The 22791-nt window shown below is 38.4% G+C and overlaps 1 protein-coding gene across 1 annotated transcript in view; it reads left to right on the forward strand.

The window, feature by feature from the left end:
- Positions 1–16346, forward strand: part of LOC120528756 — a gene marked incomplete at its 5' end in the record, with an annotated part of 29759 nt that extends 13413 nt beyond the window's left edge. Inside the window, one exon of the mRNA XM_039752896.1 lies at positions 16046–16346. Within this exon, the coding sequence (XP_039608830.1) occupies positions 16046–16346 (301 nt within the window). The remainder of the gene's footprint in view (positions 1–16045) is intronic.
- Between the last annotated feature and the right edge of the window lie 6445 nt (positions 16347–22791).

Below are 22791 nucleotides of genomic sequence, written 5' to 3' on the forward strand. Positions count from 1 at the left end.
GAGAGACAATAAGTAAGTGGCCTGCAGCTCCACAGTTTGACAATTCACAGGAAGAATTGCACAAGAAAAATAAAATGATCAAAGGCTACTATTTTTGGTTTACCTTTTATTTGTTGATCAAAGTAAAAAGACTGATTGATTTTAACAATAATCACATATAATACTGTCTGTCTTTCTACTGGTTAACTGCAATGTAGTATTGTGTATGAAATCTCTCACAAGGAACAATATGAAGTAACCTACATTTACAGTACATTTATCATTTCAAATCATGCCTTATCAGTTCATAGATAATCATTTTGAATATGTGAAAATGATATAAAATTACATCAACTTCATTATTTGCACCAGAATTTTAAGTAATCTCCCATTTTGTTAATGGTTTAGGTCTCAATGGTACATCTTGAAGTAGATTCATTACACAGCCTCCAGACCAGTTGAGAAGTACACAATCCTTAGGCATACACAAAGTGCCAGCTATTGCTGATGAAATATATATTTTACACTAATGTTGTACTAATAGAAATGTTATCTCAAGTCAAGTGAAGTAGAGCTTTATTGTCATCTCAACCTTATACATTAAAGCACACAGTTAGATGAAGTAACGTCCTCCAGGATCAAAGGTGCAATGTACAACATGACAAGACAACAGCACAATCAGACAGCACTTATTAATACATGTATTTTTTTTTTCTTTCGTGGTCTTAACAGTAGTACATTCAGGTTTCTTTATTCAACCAACTTGATTACAATGAATTGTTCTTTAATATCTACGTGCTAACTTTTTAAAGCAATATTTGTCAAGGTGTCTGGAGATGCTTATATTTTGTAGCTATCAAATAATAAATACAATTTTTAACAGGTGATATTAGGCTGGGAAATTCCAGAGGAAAATTCCAGATTTTAAAATGTGTAGAGGTGAGCTATTTATGTGTATGTTTCCCATTTATTTACTCACTTTGTGCCAGGTCAAAGTTAGGAGAAAGAAGATGAAAAATGCTTTGTAAAACAAAGACACCATTAACAGTAGTCTAATACAGTTGAATAACCATAAGTCAACCCCATGTTCAGTTAAGTCTAGAAAGGAGTATGTTGAGTATCAGAATAGGTACAGTAATACAGAAAGTTGCTGCCTTCATAGTGCTTACTCTTCCAGTGAGCAGGAAACTAGTTTGTGACCTGTTAATCATATTATTATCCTGAGGACTGGGCTCCATATTCCTTTAACCAACTGGAACTCACCCTGAACACCCTGAGTATCTGAAACGTTCCACAGTCCAGTTCTTTGTAGGGGCTTTTTTTTTCAAATGCCATATATCCTGGGACCAACATCTTGCTCAAGTAAATATTAGAATGAACGGACAATTTTATAAAGATAGGTTGACTTTAAGTTGTTCCATGATTCCTAAAGATGTAATGATTTACCCTCACTGAGAAAATTATAGGAACACTGTACTAATACTGGGTAGGACATCCCTTTGCTCTCAAAACAACTGCAATTTTAAAAGGCATAGATTCCACAATGGGAACATTCCTTTAATGTTCTCGTCCATGTTGACATGATTGGATCACACAGTTTCTGCAAATTTTTCAGTTGTACATTCATGATGTGAATCTCCAACTCTACCACATTCCAAAGGAATTCTACAGGATTTAGATCCTGTAACTGGGAAGGGAACTGAGAAACACTGATCTCATTGTCATATTTATTAAACCAGTTTGAAACAACTTTTAAATTCAGTTTGCCAACCTCTCATAGGTGGACAGGTAATGTTCTATATCCTCATTCTCCTGGTATGGCAAAAGTCTTGGAAAATCCTTGTAATGGATGAGAGAATTTTTGCTTCTTTCCACAAGGAACATCAGGTTGAGTTGGGTTGGGTTGGAGACTGCGAGCATTTGAACTGATGATGTAGGTTTCTGATGCGATGATCCATCTGCTGCTTGTTAGCCTCCAGCACAGAGATAAACTGTGAAAGAAGTGCTTCCAAGGAATGTTTATCCCCTGTACTGGTAGTGTCATCACCTCCTGGGACTGCACCTGTGTCATTTCCTTGGAAGACTGTCAGAAGTACCAACTATAGGTTGTCTTTAAGAAGCCATACTGTACAAAACAAAATTCTGTCTCTGTCTGTGCTCAAAATAAAACAGTATCTGTCTTTCTCCCCTGGCTTTGGATTCCACCACTGCCACCAAACTGTGGTGCCCATGCAATGCCAGTGTTGCACAGTTACTGCCTTCGGGCACCTGGAGCCATAACCAAATGACCAGGTGTGATGTGTGAACATGTGAGAACAGAGACACAGACAATGATGACAGTTCCAAAAATAAAATACTGGCAGAGGTGGACTTTACTTGAGTAACTTTTTTTAAAAAAAAATTTACTTTTAAGAGTAGTTTTACTGCACCATACTTTTTACTTTTACTTGAGTACATTTGTGAAGAAGAAACGCTACTCTTATTTCGCTACATTGGGCAATGCTCGAATCGTTACTTTTTTTTCATTAGATACGCTATATTTTTACCAGACAGAAGCCGCCAGTGGATCTACTGCATGACTGTTTTACAATCAGACGTAGCAATAATAATCACAAGACTCTGTTTCACCAATCAGATGTAGCAACAATAATCACAAGACTCTGTTTCACCAATCAGACATAGTAACAATTATCACATGGCTCCGTTTCACAAATCAGACGTAGCCATGCAGTCACATGACCACACACAAACTGTGGTGGCATAGACACTACCTGACTGATGTGTCTGTGTATAGGAGAGTGGCAGATCCCACTACAATAAATAACCGCACTGTTCCTGTTTCAAGCTGAATGATGGTGTTGCTAAAGTATTGAGTCTCAGCTTCGTGTTTTGGGGTGCAAGACGGGGGACTCACACGTCACAGCACACACACGTGGTCACAATGCTGTAGTAAACAGTATACGCACGTAAAGATGTTAACTATATGAGTAAGGCACACTGACTGACGATTGCCCACAATCCTGCAGCGAGAGAGAGAAGAACCATCAGCTCAGTTGTGATCACGTGACGCTCAGCAGACAAAGCGTATACGGACTACTCCTATTGCAAGACCTTGCTGGTTTATCAAGTCAAAATTTATTAAAAATTTTAACTCATCTTGCAAAACACTCGCAAACCAAGTTACTCGCAATCCAAGGTTCCACTGCACATGAAAAAACGAGACCCAATTCCTGCTGAAGCTTAACCATCACTTCACTGAGTGAAGAACAAGCATGTTTTAACCAAACATGCACAGACACAGACAGTCAAGGTAAAGTGAGACTTCTTGTATGTGCACAAGCTGCCTTGTTCTAATGTTATCTTCTATCAGCTGTGCTATTTGGAGGGCAAGTGCATATACAAATGCATATGTCAGTGTACAGTATATCTTGTCACTGTAAGTAGCTTGCATTGTTCATACATACATGTTGCCTACTGTAGGTATTGGCTTCAAAAGCTTTGTTGTGAAAAACTGAGATTTGGAACTTTATGTTATTTGTGCATCTTTATTTTATAAAGATGTTATTTATTTTTACTCATTTTTTTTATGTTATTATGTGGAAATAGCAGAATTTGCACATTATTTTATATTTTTGTCTGTCTTACTACAAAATTTCAAAAAAATAAATCATTTATTATGTTACTCAGTGGTTTAGTAGTCTTTTCAACAAATACTTTTTAACTCTTACTTAAGTAATTTTTTGGATGACTACTTTTTACTTCTACTTGAGAAATATTATTTTGAAGTAACGCTACTCTTACTTAAGTACAATTTTTGGCTACTCTACCCACCTCTGAATACTGGTTTATTCCAGATGTGCCAGTAACTATTTACAGTAATATCTTGCAAATATATACAGTTCAGTGCAAGAACATTAACAAAAACAAAAGAAATACATGCAAGTGCTATATACAGTAATTACAAGCAAAACAGAATTGTTGGAGGTGGCTTATTTTTTCTATCCATATTGCTAAGCAGATTTACATACTTGGCATTTGGGGTAAGGTAATACCTTAGTCCTCTTCAGATTGTAAACTAAAAGTGAACATGGTTGTATTTCTGTTGCTTCGTTTACCCATTTGTTTTCTAAACCTGTTTTCAATTTCAGAATTTTTGGGATCATAAGAGTATTCTACCAGCACTGGCAGAAACTCCACTAAGACTAGAAGCTATACACCAGAGGCAGGTCACACTCACACACCAATGTACACACACACAACTTCTGTTTAAAAAATACAGAATTACAATTATTAACATTTAGTTATTGTTTACTCTAGCAGTTGAATTCTCTCCAAAATTGAATCAGACATTCTAGCTAATCTAGCTCTGTAAATAATAAACACCCACATTTGTGTACTCTAACAAAAGTGATACACCCACTTTCATATTTACATGCTTATTTGGGCCAGTCAATCTGTTTACTGTATTTACAGTAAAAAATTCAGTCCAGTCGTGTTTAATGCATTAGAGTCCAATGTGCTTGTTAAGTGTTCAGTTGATTTTGCCCCATTTAGAAAGAAAAATGCAAGCATATAAGTTGCTATAGATGGCAAAAGCGGCAAAGTGTCTGCATTACTGAGCACTGGATTGGGAGATATTAATTCAAAATAAATTAGCTTCAGATGCCTATAACATGACTCTTTGGCTCACTTTTTGTATAACCAGATGCTGCAATGTAAAATTTCCTTGTCATTTTTATTACTGACACTTGCTCCTTGATTCTGCTGATGGATTTTATTGGCCCTGTGAAGATCTGGAGAAGTGCTACATTTTTAAAACTCTTTCTAAATGCTTGAATGCTATTAACCCTGCTAACAGCAATAGGCAATGAATTATTGGATGTATAGCTAGATCAGTAAATTGTGCATTTCGTTCTTGAAACTGGACTCCATTAAGGTCCTGCATATATCACGGATCAGCAACTGTTTTGGAAATATAATCAAAGACTACACCCACTCAGGCAACAGCCTTTATAAGTTAATACCATCAAGGAAACATTACCAATCACTACAGCCAAGAACTACTAGACATAGAAGCAGTTTCTTTCCTACTGTCATCACTCTGATTTAACTCTGTCCTTTCTCGATTTCTGAACTTCTCCTTCCAATCTAAATTACATTTATGTTTATTTTGAGTTTATATTACAATGACTTACTTTGGCCCAATAATATATCAAGTATATCCTATTTTACAATGTTGTTTTAAATATTTGTGTTTTGTGCAATATATTTTTCATTCTTACTGTATGTAATGTGATGGTGTCATGTATTGTATTGTGTTGTTTAATAGTATATACATTGTCATGTGTATGGATATAACAAAAAAAGAAATTCCTAGCAATTATGTTGTCTGGCAATAAAAGTTCAAATTCAATTCAATGTAGAAAGTTGCCTCCAACTTTCCCATGATAGATCAACAAAAAGCCACCACATTTTCACTAGTACACTAGCCCGTCTCATATTTCTCATTGTTCTGACAAAGGTGGGAAAAACACAGGCCATAAGAGCTGAATAAAAGGACCAAGAGATGGAAGCTTCAAACACAAAACTTGCAGGGTCAAAAGCCACTAATTCAAAGAAAGGAGAAATGCTATTTCAAGACTGTAATTCAAAAGAATTATAGAGAAGCACATGAGAAAATCAGATTTAAGAATATAAACAATCTTGAATGCCTGTAAACATGCACAAGCTGCTTCTAAATTATCACTTTAAAAACATAATCTGTGACTTTCGGGACTGCAAAAATAGCAATGGATTGTCTTGTCCTGGCAATGGAGCCACAAAATGACAATGATTCCCGGTGGGGATATTCAAAGCAAGATGATAATGAAGATAAAACATGTTTAAATCAAAAACTACAACGTAAGCAGTGATGAATATGAAAACTTTAATATTCAAAAGCATATATAAAAGTATGTGACCTTTAATTTATAGACCATAAATATTTACTGAACTCCAAAATAATTATTAAATTTTACTATGTCATAAGACTCACTCTAATTTCAAGAACTTAGTAGGTGGGCTTCAGTTCATATAGTTGATCTTTCTTAAATTATTGGTTCAATAATTCTGTTGGTAATCAAAACCTTGAAAATGGTTATACTGTATTTACAATAGTGGGGTTCTTATAACAAGAGTGGTGGAATTCATTGTTCACCAAAACACAATGTTTTCCCATGTATCAAAGTAATTTTTATCTTAAAATCAAAAATGCCAATGGTAATAACAATATACTTTTAATGCAGTATTGTACACTTCATGAAACAATTCAGCTTAAAGTAAAGGCTTCAAACACAATAGCATATGTACATTAAAACTACAGTTATATGTATCAAAAACTCAGGCATGTTAAAATTTCTTAGCATTTATGCAAGGGCCAACAGATGTATAAATGTGTGTGCTTTATTCAAATCCACAAAAGAGGTGTTGACTGGATCATGATATGTTCATTACTTATAAAGCCTGATCAGTACATATGAGGGGCATTCAAATATAAACAGGAATATATGAGCTATGCTTTATTTATTAAATACAATGAAACAACTTAAACACTATTTTTCTATATAGTCTCCTGCCACTTGTTCCCGCACTCAGGAAGCTTCTTAATCCCTGAAGAGTAGAAGTCTTTTGACTGCATGTTGACCCATTCTTGCACAGCATCAATAACCTCCTAATTCGGCTTGAATTTCTTCCCTCCTAAAAATTCCTTAAGTGGATCGAAGAGATGATAGTCCCTCTCTGAATAACTTGCACCAGTCATACACTCTAGACTGAGAGAGAGAGACACTCATCCCCAAACTGATTTTTAAGTCTCGAATAACTCTGAGATGGAATGACTCCTTCATTTGTCAAAAATTGAATAATCATGTTGCTGTGCAACACTACTGTATACTTCCTGTTCCGACATGTTGATTACAAATGACAGGAAGTGGGGAAAGAGCAGCTAGCACTAGTAACTATAAGTTCAAAGATTAACGTGTTTGTCCAATGAGTCAGGTCTACCTTGCACTGTTTATAAGAACAGAGCATGAAAATTCCAGTTTCAAGGTTTAGTGTATACTATGCACAAAATGCTACAGCTTTATATCTGTTATTTTCATATATACTTGGCTTATGTGTCACTGATCCTTGGTTAAGGTACCTGTTCAGTTCTGAAACATATTTGATAATCATTTTGGTTAGCACTGTTTTTCTGAAGTGATCATTTTGGGCTCTGCTAAGCTTGTACTCAGATCTACAAGTTAGAATACCCTGTTCTGCAGATCTGCTGATTCTCTCAATCAATCACCATTTATAGTCTGCTATTAAAGTAAGTAAATCTATATAAATGGCAATCTGGTATCATTTCTCCTGTATCCCTGGTACTATTTTTTGGAACACTAGGAAATGGTGCTGGATATCCCTCATATCCTAACCTGCTGGAGGGGCGCAAGGAAGGAAACAAATCCCGGGCAGGGTGCCAGCCCACCGCAGGGCACACCATCACCAATGCACCTAACCTGCATGTCTTTGGATTGTGGGAGGAGACCGGAGTACCTGGAGAGACAGGGAGAACATGCAAACTCCATGCAGGGAGGACCCGGGAAGCGAACCCGGGTCTTCTAATTGCGAGGCAGCAGCGCTACCCACTGCGCCACTGTGCCGCCGTATTGAATATATGATTTACAATTATATGTATACCTTAGTTGTTTATTTAGTGTCATGTCTATATGTTTGTTTTTCTTTTCTTGACATATATAAGGAGTTTAAATTCACATATTTTTATGTGTTCCTTGAGTTAGAAAATGTTATGGTTTAGATATAGTGATATAGTATAGTTTTTGTAATGCATTATGCATGAGCAAATTGATAAATGCCTTTATAATTAATATAGTTATTTAATGTAATTAATTTAATCATGATTATATTTTGAGGTGCATTTCTGATTTCATCAAGCACCCTCCTGGGATTTTGGACAATATTTTATTTGTCACCAGTTAACAGGTAAAGAGATTACTGCTGATAAGCCTACTCCATAATTACAGTACATGTGTCAGCTAAGGGTTGTGAAGCTGATTGTCCATATTAATGATGGATGCCCCATTTAGGGTTAACATAATCCCACAAACCATCACATACAGTATCTGTGCAAGGGGAAATAACCAGATCCACCACAGTATAACTAGAATATAATTTGCCTTAATCTTCTTGAATTGACAATGGGTAGAGACCATTTTCTAATTCCCAAGTAGAATAAAAAGTCTGACCTTACCCATATAGAAGACACATGTCCGTTGTTGTTACTGTTTTTTAAAATAGGGTCAACTAACTCAGTTCTCCCAAGGTAGGAATTAACAACACTGCCACAAACTTGTTGACCTATTTTAACTTCTATGGTACAATTCCCTTAGCATGAAGGAGTTTAATGTTCCCCTGTCTTATGTAGCACACCCTATACAAGATCTTCTATTTAGTTCCTAAAAAAATGTGTTCCTATCTGAATTAACTTTGTCTAGAAATTTCCTCCATATTCAACTTTCTATTTGTCTGTTGCTATTGTTATGTTCTTCTTTGCTTATTGGCATGTCCTCAGTATGACTTTAAGCCTGCTACCATTTTCTGTGCTTTGTAAGTGGAATCCCAGGAGGTGGGCCAGGTCACTCTTACAGCACTGCTTCTAGATCCTCTTTCTGGCTTTATATTTAGTCAGGAAACAGAGACTCGGCAGCAAAACGTTAAACATGCACAGTGTTTGAAGTTAAAAGAGAGTATTGTTATTTCTTGATTTTATGTATTCTTGTTTATTTTGTGCTACTGTTAATTGGATTATTGCTTATGGATTATGTTTTGGGACTTGTTTGCATTGGGCTGTCTTTTTAGGCAACTCCTTCTTCATCTATTTTGTATAAATATGCTTATTTGAAAAAAAAAAAAAACAAAAAAAAACTGCACTCTGAATTGCCTCTACTAGCCAGAGTTTTCACACTTTTTTCCTATTGTGAGGCATGTTGATATTCCCTGGACTCTTTTGCTATTTTGAAGTGTAAAACCAGTTTTTCCCATTTTGGGGCCTGCTATGCTAGAAGCCAGTAGGTGGCTGTCAGGAACAACCTGGCCTGAAGTGAGCTTCTTCTTAGCTGGACAGTAAAGGTCCTGTCCTGTTTCATTTTCATTTTGGAGGCCTCAATCCATTTTTACCATGTGTGAGATTCCATCTCACAACAACTGACTCCATAGTCTTTCTGGTATCAGGTAAGAAAAATATTTACTGACCTCCGAAGGATATGTTTAGAGCTTTTTACATCTATTGAAGAACAAAGTTTCAGTTGCTGAAGTTGAGAAACTTTTATTATTTATCGTCTTGGATGGGATGGATGTAGAGATCCTATGGCATCTCTTAATACCGAATGTGAAGTTAGACAAAGAATTGAATAATGCCAGACACACTTTTTCAGGGAGTTTTTGGCATTTCTATTCTAACATTTGCTTTAACTCCTAGGATGTGAATGTTATTTCCGCAATTCCTATCTTCCAATTCTGTAAGCTTTGTAGTCGGTGATGCCACTTGCCTTTCTAGTGAAGTGATCTGCTTATAATTGGAGGACAATTGAATCAGTCAGCATTTGACATTCCAGTGAAATCTGTTTCTGCTTGGCTTTAATGTCTTTTCTATCTCTTCAGACAATACTAAGCCTAAAATAAAAGCTCTGCTGTAAAGATTCACACTTGGAAAGAAGCTGCTCAGCCACAAACTGTTTAAATTTAAAGAAAGTGTCCAAGTTTGCTCCACTAGTATGTTCCTGCATGGATGCAGAGACTTCTTTACAAGATTGAAGATGTCAAACTAAGACCTCCTCGAGCCAGGTGACATCACTGAATTCCAGGTGGTAAGTGAGAGATCAATGCATATTTGTCAGGTAATTTAGGAAGGGAGAGATAAAAAAATGAGGAAACATTGAGTGAACTTTGAGAGAAACCTTAACTTGTATCCACTGGAGTTAATGCTGGATTTTATCTTAGTTATTTTTTAAATAATCAGTCTTGATTTGTTCATGTTAATCACCATGATTCACTCCTGTGTTTAACTTGATATGCATGTTTATGTAATGTATGCAATTGATGTAAGGCTTAGTGATGTACTGTTACTATATTATAGATGCAAATATAATGTCACAGTTTGCTTCATGTCCTCCATGGCACAGAGGAGCCCACTTTTAAGGGATTTGAGAGCTACAGGTATTGGAGAGTTTGCTCTTCATTTGCAGGAAGGGCAAAAATTTCTAATGCACTGAAATGTCAGCAGAAAATCCACGGTGGCATTTAGATATTAATATTCCCTAAGACATTGCATAATAATAATAATTATAGAAAGAAGAAGATAAATAATACATTTTTATTTTCAGACACCTCCTTTCCAAGGCACAGTGTCGCACTAATACTTTTACATTGGTAGAGTATGCTTTGCTAGGCCGATAATTCTATATGCAAAGAACTTATATTACTAGGAAAATCTGCATTTTATGGTCACAGTGTAAGGTCTAGATGATGTGTGTAAATTAACTTTAGAAGTATGAAGGAGGTATACCATTCTCACCTTTATATTTGACAAAGCTGCTTAGGAAATTGGCTAAAAACTTAACTGGAGCAGGCTTAAATGCCGGAGAAGATTATGCCTATTACCTTTAGTTATAATCCATGTTACAATAATCTTACTGACTCTAAGGCAGAAGAAGAATGATATTAACAGCCCAAATGTATAGCATTGCAGCAGACCATTCTTCTTAAATGAGTGTAGTAGCTTTTACTGTAACTTACAGAGCAGACAATTTTAATTCTTTAAATTATGAAACGGGAGAAAGCATAACATTTACATTCTGGTTTGATTAACACATTTGCACCTTTGGGAATAACATCAAGTCCAGTTTTGAAAGTCCCTAAAGTCCTACTGTCTACCACACTACTTGGTAATTTAATTCATGTGTCTATGGTTCTCTGTGTAAAGAAAAACTTCCTAATGTTTGTGTGAAACTTTTCCAACTGTGTCTCCATGTTCTTGATCCACTGTACTAATTCCCTTCATAATTTAAAACACTTAATTTATGTAGCCTCTTAATCTTCGTCGTCTTAAACTGAAAATGCTCAGGTTTTTTCATCTTTTCTCATAATTCATCCCCTGAAGCCCAGAAATGAGCCTAGTTTCTCTTCTCAGGACTAGTGTTGCTATGTCCGGCAGTTGATAGGAAAGAAAGTTAAAATAAAATTTATACAGTAGAACATTGGAATATGAATGTCTCCAGACTCGAACGAATCAGAGCATGAAAGAGTCATTCGATTTTTTTGGCCTTCAATTTCGAACAAAAACTCAGAACATTAACATCCTGCTAAAACTTATATGGATCAAAATGCTGCCATAAGGAGGTGAGGCAAAGCAAACAGGCCTAAGTACATTGTATATGCCTATAATTCAGCCTCCGTATCACCACAGATCTGATGTTGTACAGATATGCTGAATGTGTTATCTTATTTGCTTTTTTTGGGGTTTTTCCTGGTGAAAGTATTACCATGGTCCCTAAGAAAGTTAGCAGAAGTAATCACAAAAGTGAAGAGGAAGCTTGTATGTGTTACAATTGGCCTAAAAAAGGAAATAATAACGAAACATGAAAATGGTTTATGTATGTCAACTCTTGCAGAAGAGTGTGTGTGTATAGACACATGTGCAAGTAGGAGGCAGCTAAAGGGCTTACATAATTGTAATAAAATATCCGATCAGGGGGTGGCGGGGTTCACTGACTGTCTTTCTAAGTTCCCTGCAGACCTTTCCCCAGGGGTTGGGGTGGGGTGGGTCCTTTGATGGTGTCACTTCCTATACAGGCCTTTAAAGCCGCCATCTTAGCCACATGTAATCACTTCTGCTTTGGACTCAGTCTGGTGAACATCTCTGTTACTAAAAAGCCTTTTGCAGCCATGAATATTATATGGGTGGCTGCCCCAAACCTTTTAATGATGTCTGGACCCATTTATTATCACAGTATATATATATATATATATATATATATATATATATATATATATATATATATATATATATATATATATATATATATATATATAGGTATAAATAAGCAATCATTTGGGAGTTCTGGAATGGATCAATCCTATTTACACAATTCCTTATGGGGAAATTTGACCAAATCAACACTCAACCAGCCTTCTGGAATGGATCAAGTTAGTGTTCTGAGGTATCACTGTATTTAGGAAAAAAACTCCACAAGTTTCAGAATGCAGGTGATGTTCTAGTATCCTTCTGGAATTATTTTAAAGTCATTCCCAACATGTTAGTAGGGCACCTCAACCATAAAACAATCGCTGACTCTTTCAAACACAAATTTGTGATTCTGGGGCACATGAAATTACTAGAATTATTGCAATTGTTCTAAAGAAGAAATACAATGAAGAAGTAGATGACCCCAAGAAAATAAGTTTGAAAAACTAGAGCGGGGTGCCCAATGTGTCGATCACAATGAACCAGTAGTTTGCAAAGGAAGTGCAGGTAGATTGCGTTGCATTCCAAAAAAATTTTTTTAAACATTAGTCTATATATCCTCCCTATGGCATTTGACACTGGTCATCCTGCACGCACGATCAAACACCCGAGCTACTGCAAAACTCCAGCTGTGATCCAGTTAGCCTTCCAATTTATATCGACTAAAGAAGGGATTTTAAAAAAAAATATTTGGGGAAGGTATGGGCTGAATGTGGAATTGGAAGATTTTTTTTCTCACAATGTCATAATCGAAGTGCATTTGTCTGATCTGTCAGTCTATCATTGCTATTCCAAAGAAAGAAAATGTGGAAAGGCACTTTAAAACTGTTCATAAAAACTACGAAACTGACCCTTCCAAAAAACGATCTGAGAAAGAGAAAGAGAGGGAACTAAAATGAAAGTTAATCGGACAGCCGTCATTTTTCACTCGGCTGAATTCAAAAGCTCCTTGACTGCATTATTCGACTGTACTTATTTATGCGAGTCAGCATTTTCCCACATGAAGATTATTAAAAACTGTAGTGACCATAAATTTATTGAATTGTGCCATAAAGGTTATTCAGTTATGCAAGGTACAACAACATATACTGTATAACATATATATAGCATTTTTAATGTAGGCAGATCATTTCGACCTGGTCATTTTAAAAGTAGCTCGCAAGCCGAAAAAGTGTGGGCACCCCTGGACTAGAGTTATGTAGTTTGCTGTCTCCATTGGCGCTACTCTAACAGAGACTTTTTCAGTCTGTAGACAGTCACTAGACTGTGGATCCAATGTGGGTCACTTCAGCAGAAAAGCAGTAATACTAATCTGGAAATCAATTCCTAGAGCTGTAAAACAATAGCATTAACCTTTGTGCTGTACAATAGCTGTGTTTTTAGCTAAAAGGTAAAAGTGATAATTTTTCAGTGCACACCATCCTAAATGATAAACACTTCATTTGAGTAACATGAAGGGCAGTCAAAAATAGAGTTTCACAAACACATTATTGGACTTACCCTTCATAAAAGAGGCAATTTTGCTATGGTAGATTAATTTGTTGGCATCTTTTGTGCACCACTTTTATGAAAAGCTGAAAGTAAATTACACTTCATGAGCCTTATTGTCTGTTCCACAATCAATATACTTAGGAAAGCAAAAGAGGTAACATTTGAATGGCATTCAAAAATAGCATTCATATGCCATTGTCCCAAGTGTAAAATTTTGTTTGCCAGGAGGGTTATTATGAATCACAAAAAAACAAAAGACTCAAATTAACAATCAGACTCAAACATAATGAATGCCATACAGTTATGTATATATTTTTATAAACTATTCTGAGTACATAATACCGGAAATAGCATCCATAGGGAGCACAGTTATGCTTTCTGCCATATATTAAAGAAAACATATTAAAATTAAAATGAACAAAAAAACATAAAGCAATTGCTTTTATATTTTCAGAATCATAAACTTTTAACTTAATTGTAAAAGTTAAAATTATGAATGTAGTGGATGAGTGCTGAGAAAATGGTACATGCTACTGTACACATTACTTTTAAGTTAAATAATCTACAGGTTGTTTGTTGGCTTTTTATAATTTTGTTGTTCCCTTTCAATATTTGGTACATGTTATTTCAGTTGTTATCTTTTTAATTTTTGAATCAATATTCAAGTTTTTTTAATTCTTACAAACTATTCACGCTTCATGCCTTCACAGTACGATCAAAATTGACATGGGCCAAGATTTCCCTCATAGTAAGTGTCTATAATGAAATTTTGTATTACAGATCTATTTAGATTGTATAAATAGCCTATCTGACATTAATAAATGAATGAGTAATCCTTAATTAATGTTTCAGACGCAGGAAAAGTGTATTTTTTAGCTTTTGAAGAAAAAGTCTACTATCACACAATGTAATCTCCTGTTTTACCTAAGACATGAAAAAAAAACATCATTTAAATACTGTATAGTGTATTGAAAGTGAAAATGGCAAAAACATTCTGGTATTGTTGGGCTTATTATCTAACCATGTATAACCATTACAACTGTTAAATACTGTATCATAAAAAATCCTCATAACTACCATCTGTAATTATCAATATTAATTCAACATTAATACTTAGAACACAAAACATAAAAAAATTGCTTATTGCAAAATAGTGTCTGAATTCAAAACATGGTAGGAAACCTTGGCATGTGAGGGACTTGCACATTTGTTTCCCAATTTTGCAGCTGGTTGTCCCTGTTTTGCAGTCTTTTTTACAGAGCAGGAGCTACATCTCCTTCTCTTCTGTCCCCTTATATTGGCTTCTTGAGTGCCTTGTCGATCAAGGCGAGGCTCAGATCACTATGCTGCCCTTATCAGTGCTGCTAAAGCTGCTGTGCACAGAAGGTGGTGTTGCTTTTGCATGCAATGAGTCACAAGAGCTTTTCTAAGGTCCTCCAGAAAGAACCTCCTCCAGTTCCTCTTGCATGCCCCCCATGTAGGATTCAGCTCTCTCCATATGACAAAGGCTTTCTAGGTTTATATGTCAATGATCACCTCAGGACCTGAATATGCCAGCCAGTAATAGAAACTCCATGTGGATCAGTCACATCTATAGTCTTCCATTCTTGACCATGCTGTTTAATCCCCTCCATGTTTGTCATTTCAATTATAATTTTTTCAGTGGCTAGGGGGAAAAGCTGGGATGTTGACAAAATGTCAAATACATGAGAAGTAGCCAGTCTTGTGGGTCTTGGAGTCATTTGAATGACATTTTCCACTACCATCTTGCCTGCAACTTGATGTGGAAGTGAGGACCAACTGATAGCATTTTTGTTCAACAATGGTGCTCCCCAGAGAGCGACGTTGCGAAGCTTTCAGAGTCGTTATTTCTTTTTTTTTCTTCTCCTTTTTACTTTTTTGTGTCGAGTTAAGACACACTCTGCAAACGTTCTTTATGATCGGGTGACATTATTACAGCTGAGAGAGCGCAGCCATATCGGACTTTCCAACTCGATCTCACTGGAATTCCACCCTGAGCTAGCATGCTATGCTGACTCGACGCCAGGCCGGTCCCTGATAGGAAGCTCTTCTGAGAACAGGTCGTAGCGGAGGCGTGGCAGATGGGGAGGAATTGACCGAAGGCTCCGGCACTTGGTTAGAAATGGAAGGCTAACCCTCCCAGTCATATTGTTTGCAAACGTTCAGTCTCTGGAAAATAAAATGGACGAGCTCCACGCTCAGATTTCCACGCAGAGGGACATTCAGGATTGCTCCATATTGTGCTTCTGCTAAACTTGGCTGGGGGAGAGGACACCCGATGAGGCAATAACACCAGAGGGCTACACGGATCGATGCGCTGTGTGATGCGCTGGCCGCCCTCGTCAAACAATCGTGGTGTACCAACTGTAAGACCATTTCTAAATCCTGTTCTGAAAACATTAAATATCGGACTTTGAAGCTAAGGCCATTTTACGTGCCCAGAGAACTGCAATGCATTATTGTAAGTGTTGTGTATATCCCCCCCTGTGCTAGGGAGGAGGCTGCACTGAAGGAGCTATACAATATGATCAAAGAGCATGAAAACACATATCCTGACTCCGTTGTTATTATTCTGGGAGATTTTAACCATTGCAATCTCCGGAAAAACATGCATCAGTTTATGACCTTCCCCAATAGGGGAAATAAAACACTGGACCACTATGGCAACGTCAGAAACGCCTTTTCAGCTGAACCAAAACCTCATTTTGGAAAATCTAATCACCTGGCGATCCGGCTCAATCCAGTTTACAACAAAAGGCTCAAGACAAAGCCAGTCATAGTCAGGACCATTTAACACCTGGACTGATGATGCAAATGCTAGTCTGCAGGGCTGCTTAGAGGCCACAAACTGGAGCATTTTCAAAGAGGCTACTAACAATATCCATGAATACACAGAGACTGTAAGTGACTACATTAGTTGGTGCACGTCTATATGTGCCTCTCCCAGGACTATGCGTATGTTCCCCAACCAAAAACCCTGGTTTAATGGGGACATAAAAAAGAAAATCAGGAAGCGGCAGGAGGCCTTCAAGTCAGGAGATCAAGCGGAGTATAAGAGAGCCTGGTACGAGCTACAGAAGTCCATCAGAGCTGCAGAAATGGGCTCACTCACAAAAACTTGACGGCTACTACCTCAACCACAATATGCACAGCATGTGGCAGGGAATTCATTCTGTCACAAACTACAGGAGATCTATAAAAACAACCACAGACCCCTGAGATGCCACCCTTCCAGACAGCCTTAACACCTTCCATGCCAGGTTTCGACAGGCTGAACACAGACACACCCTAAAAGGCCCCCTGTGACCCCATGGATACTGCTTTCCAGGTGACACATACACAGGTCCTGAAAGCTCTGAAGAAACTGAAACCACACAAGGCTGTGCGATCCGATGGAGTTTCTCCCAGAGTTCTGAAGGCCTGTGGGGAACAACTAGCTGTCAGAAAAGAGCAGAGGGAATTATCAGGGATTTATTCCATCCAGCTCAATCTCTGCTCAGACACAAAAACTGTACGTACAATCTGAGACACAGCAGAGCGGACAGCATCATCACTCACAGAACAAGGTTTTTCAATATTTTTTTCCCGCCACAGTCAGACTGATGGCAAAACAAAATTACTGAACATGTGGAATAACCCCACACTTCCTCGCGTGATAAATGTGAAATATTTTAACTGTGCAATATCTGCTATATAATTGTATTTTTTTGTGTAGATATCACCACCATTTTGTATAGTGTTGGTATAATTCATATTATGCATTTATATAGTTTTATTGTTTACTTTTCTTTTAAATGTTTACTATGATGACTCTGAAAAAGCTCTGCACAAGAATTCCAATGTGCTTTGACTGTCGGTTTTATGCACAAATGACAAATAAAGAAACCTTAAACATAACATAAATGTCTCCCTTGCTGCCTCAGAGGCATGTTCATTCTTTCCCTCATAGTCATCTTCATTAAAGTTGTCTTCATCCCACATGTTGTCTTTCTGCTCTGAAACATCCTCCTCCCAATCACTATCCACTTCCTCATCTTCAAAGATCAAGGGCCTCTTGCACAGTAAGCCTTGCTGCCATAACCTCAGTCACTGAAATAGCAGCTTTCAGAGACTTCAGTGATCTTCATGATTGTATGATCCCCCTCCCTTTATTCCCTCCTGAACCCCTTGCAGGTGCTTGTGCTTGCATGTGCAGATCTCGTGTCTGAGTCAAGGCACCCTCTGACATTTGTATGACCTATGTCCCTTATGTGCACCATATAGGATCAATCCTAACCTCTTTTACTATTTCACAGTTTCGAGATTCCCCCATGACCATCTCTGTAGGAATAAGTGCAAATGTGGTGGGGACACAGACAGACAGTTCTCGTGACCACTGTTCCCTAAAAAAATACACACACAAATTTCAATATTGCCTAAAACCACCATTTTCCTTGATTTGATCTACACAGGTGGATCTAAAATCCATCTCAAAAGATTAAGTCAAATTTCACCCTGAACAGTCTCTATGTACAGAAATTTGTAGCACCTGTACAAATTTAAATATTTTAAAATACTTTAATTTTTGTGTATTTTGGGTCACTTTAGGAAAAGTATCAAATTTCAGGCTAACAGCTATTAAATGTCAAAATAGGTGAACTGCATCGTTGGACCTGGTACTCCAATACTGGTGGTGCAGTGAAGGAGATCGATCACATCCTCATGGGCAGACACTGGAGGTGCTTGCAAAACTGCAGGGTCTACAGAAGTGCTCAGTTTGTGAATTCTGACCACAGACTTCTTGTTGCGACTCTTAAGGTCCAGCTTAGGTCCAGTAGGTTACCACCTACTAGGCAAATGAGCCTGGCCTTGGCCAGACTACAAGACCAGGCTGTTTCTAATGAGTTTGCACACAGTTTGTGTGAGGAACTTTCAGATTTGGGTACGACTGCTGATCCTAATGTGATGTGGGAGATCTTCCGCAACAAGACCCTAAAGGTTGCTGAGGGTTGTTTTGGTGTTACCGGTGTTCCCAGAAGGAGGTGTTTCATCTCGCAGGGCACCCTGGATATCATTGAGAGGAGTCTCAGCACACGCCTAAATGGCAACTCTGGTCTGTACCAGGAACTGAGAAGGATGGCTGCGAGGGCTCTGAGGGCAGATAAAGAGGCGTTTGTTAGAAGAATCTATGAGCAAGTGACACACCATCTGTGGTCTAGTGACCCACGTCCTGCTTACAGAGGAATCAAAGCATTACACACATCTGAATCTGTTTCCCGGAGAGTCGCAGTCAGGGCAGCTAAAGGAATGGTCCTTACGGATGACACTGTAGTTGTGACCCGCTGGGCTGGCTACCTTGAGCAGTTGTTCAAAGCTGAACCTCCAGCTAGGACGTTGGATATCTCTGGGTTCATGGTTCTTGAGGCTGATCCTCCAATTAGCTGTGAACCACCCAATCTCACTGAGATTGGACAGGTGGTGAACCAGCTGGTGGGTGCTGCAGGGATCTGTGGTATTCGGGGTGAACTTCTACAGGCTGGTGGTAAGGCTATCCTCCTGGGATTGCAAGCAATCTTTGCTTCCATTTGGGAGACTGGAATCATCCCAACTGACTGGAAAACGGGACTTGTCGTCCCTATCTGGAAAGGGAAGGGTGATCGCCTGGATTGCAGTAACTACAGGGGAATAATAACACTGCTCTCGGTGCCGGGTAAGGTCCTTGCTAAGGTCGTCCTCAATAGGATCACTTGCTCACCTACCAGCAACCAGAACAGTCTGGTTTTATGCCTAAGAAGTCTACTATTGACCGCATCCTGGCACTGAGGGTTCTCATAGAGTGCAAATGCGAATATCGGCAGAGTTTCTTTGAAGCCTTTGTCGATTTTCACAAAGAGTTCAACTCAGTTGATTGAGCTGCCCTGAGGGATCCCCTCAAGGTTGCTAGATATCATGGCTGGCCTGTACACTGGTATTGTGAGTGCTGTGCAGAGTGGAGGCAGGACCTCTGCGTTTTTCCCACTTGATTCTGGGGTTCGTCAGGGGTATGTTCTTGCTCCTACTCTGTTCAATGCTTATAAGGACAGGGTGTTGGGCAAGGTTGTGAGGTCCAGTGGCTGTGAGGCATCTGTTGGTGAAGAAAGATTCATGGATCTTCACTTTTCTGACAATGCTGTGATCTTCACAGAGTCAATGGGGGCTTTGAGTGTCTGGGCTTGCGAATGTCCTGGACAAAAACCAAGATCCAGGCCTTTAATGACCTTTTAGGTACAACCAACAGAAGTGTGTCTGTCTGCGGAGAGAGTGTTGACCTTGTTGAGAGTTTTACTTACCTTGGCAGTGACATTCATGTCTCTGGTAACTCTTCCTGTGAAGTCGATAGATGGATTGGGAGAGCATGGGGGGTCATGAGGTCGCTGGAAAGGGGTGTGTGGCTCTCCCGATATCTATGCAAAAGTGCGAAGGTCCAACTCTTTAGAGTCCTGGTGCTTCCTGTTTTGCTATATGGTTGTGAGACATGGACAATATCCAGTGACCTGAGATGAAGATGGACTCCTTTGGTACTATGTCTCTCCAGAAAATCCTTGGGTACCTGTTATATGTTGTTGAAATAAATGGACCATGCAATGTAGTCAGTTCTTCTTTAACTTTATTCATACTTCCCTCCTCTATTTTTCCTTTCTTCTTCCACCCCTTTCCTCACAGCGACCTCTACCTCCTGACTGATTACATCAATATCCCACATATACCCCCTTTTGAAGAAAAAAAACAAAAAAACAAAAACACAAAAAAAAAGTACAATCATTAATAATATTAAAACATTAGAAGAGAAAACTGTAATCTCTAATCTTCAACATTATACTAACCAACCAATTAAACTATCCCATTCCTTTATAACTGTTAAGGTAACACGTGTAGCTTCCAAATGCTGTAAATCTTTATCTGACATAGTCCTTTGTCCACACCGGAGCCTGTCGCACTCTACTTCTCCGTATATTTGAAAAAGACTGCCCAGGTGTACCAGTAGAAATAGCAGCCGACTGAATTGGACGGGTTGGAACGTATGAATCCTCTGGTTGTGTGTCTGAAGTCAGACTGGATTGTACAGCTGTAGCTGGAGCGAGGTGAACTGCATTCCAGATCTTGCCATCTGACAACAGGTATGTGGCTGGGCCTTTCTGAGCAATTATCTGGTAAGGGCGACTGAATTTGAAGTGATCCTTTTGGACTATGCCTGGCTTCCTAATACGCACAAAACTCCCACAAGTGAAAGGTGATTTTGCTCTGCGACGCATATCTGTATATTTTTTCATTTGTTCTTGTTTGTGTTGTACATGCTGCGCCACAGTAGTATGTTGCTTCAAAGGCAAAGTTCGAAGCAGGTCTCTAATGTTTAATTTAGTTATCATTGGGCGACCATGTAAGAGCTCAGCAGGTGACTTTTGTGTTACTGCATGTGCAGTAGCACGATATGTCTGTAAAATTTCAGTGACAAATGACTTCCATGGCTTTCCTTCAATATTTGCTGTTTGCAAACAGTCCTTTAATACCCTGTTAAAACGCTCTATCTCACCATTTGCTTGTGGATAGTAAACAGAACTGCAAGTGTGTATGATGTCCCTATCACTAAGAAATGTTTCAAAGTCAGAAGACGTAAACTGAGATCCATTGTCAGTAACAATTTCCAGTGGATTTCCTTCCCTACTGAAAATAGTGCGCAAAAAATGTATAATGGTTTCCGAAGTCACAGCAGATGCAAAAGCAACTTCTGGCCACTTACTGAAGTAGTCAATAAGTGTAATGGCATAGCGATAGCCATATGGTGCAGTTTGAAATGGCCCCACAATATCAATAGCAAGTTTGTTCCAAGCTGAATTTGGGATAGGCACTGGTTGTAATGGAACTGTATTTGTGTTAGCGGTTTTATCATGCTGTATGCAAGTTGTACATAATTTGATAGCATCTTCCACTTGGGAGTCCATGCCAGGCCACCAATATAAATCCCTGAGTCTCTGTTTCGTTCGTACAATCCCTTGATGGGTAGAATGTGCCAGCTGAATCATCTTAGACTGTAATTCTGATGGGACAATGACCCGATGAGTGCCACGAATAATAAGTTCATTTTGTACCGCCAACTCTGTCTGAATTCTAAAATATGGAATAACATCAGATTCAAGTCCTTTTGAAGTACAAGGCCATCCTTTAGTAATATAAGTCTTGACCTTTTGTAGAATAGGGGACAATGCACAAGCACTTTGAAACTGCTCTGCAGTCACTGCAGCAAAGTCAACAAACACCAGTGCAACAAATTCCAAGTCAGGGTCTTGTTCTGATACTGTCTCAGACAGTGGCAAGCGTGATAAACAGTCAGCAGTGATATTTTCATGCCCAGGTTTATACTCAATACTGTAGTTGAATGACATAAGTCGTGCTGACCACCTTGCAATTCTCATGCCTGCTCGTCCAAGCCCCTTGCTAGTAAGTAGTGTGGTTAATGGACAGTGGTCAGTGCGTAAGGTAAAATGACGTCCCCACAAGTAGGTACGCCATTTCTCTGTGGCCCACACGCAAGCAAGAGCCTCTTTTTCAATAGTAGAGTACTGTCTTTCACATTCTGACAATGTACGAGATGCAAAGGCAACAGTTTTCTCAAATCCACCATGATTCTGCGTAAGAACAGCACCAATACCATAATCCGAAGCATCTGTAGTTACAATTGCAGGCAATGAAGGGTCAAAATTGCAAGCACTGGACTGGTAGCAATAAGTTTCTTAATACAATCATAGCTTTCTTGTGCCACATTTGTCCAAGAAAATTCTCCAGAATTCCTAAGCAGTTCACGAAGGGGTTCTACCACAGTGGCATAATTTGGAATGAACTTAGAATACCAAGCAGTCAATCCAAGAAATGAGCTTAAAGAAGATATATCATGAGGTGGTGGAGCTTCAGTTACTGCTCTTATGTGTTCAACATTGGGCTGAAGGCCAGCAGAAGAAATTCTATGGCCTAAAAATGTCAGTTCAGTTTTTCTGAATTGACATTTCTCCATATTAAGCTGCAGCCCACTGTCATGCAGACAATGAAGTACTGCTTGTAACCTGTGTTCATGAACAGATGGTGAGTCCCCATATACTATAATGTCATCTAAGTAACACTGCACCCCATCCTGCCCTGCTAGTATCAAGGACATCATTCTCTGAAATGCACTTGGAGCTGATGCCAGACCATAAGGTACTCTTTTAAAACGAAAAAGTCCATCATGT

Source organism: Polypterus senegalus, chromosome 4 (assembly GCF_016835505.1).
Source record: "Polypterus senegalus isolate Bchr_013 chromosome 4, ASM1683550v1, whole genome shotgun sequence".
In the NCBI taxonomy this organism is placed as follows: Eukaryota; Metazoa; Chordata; class Cladistia; order Polypteriformes; family Polypteridae; genus Polypterus; species Polypterus senegalus.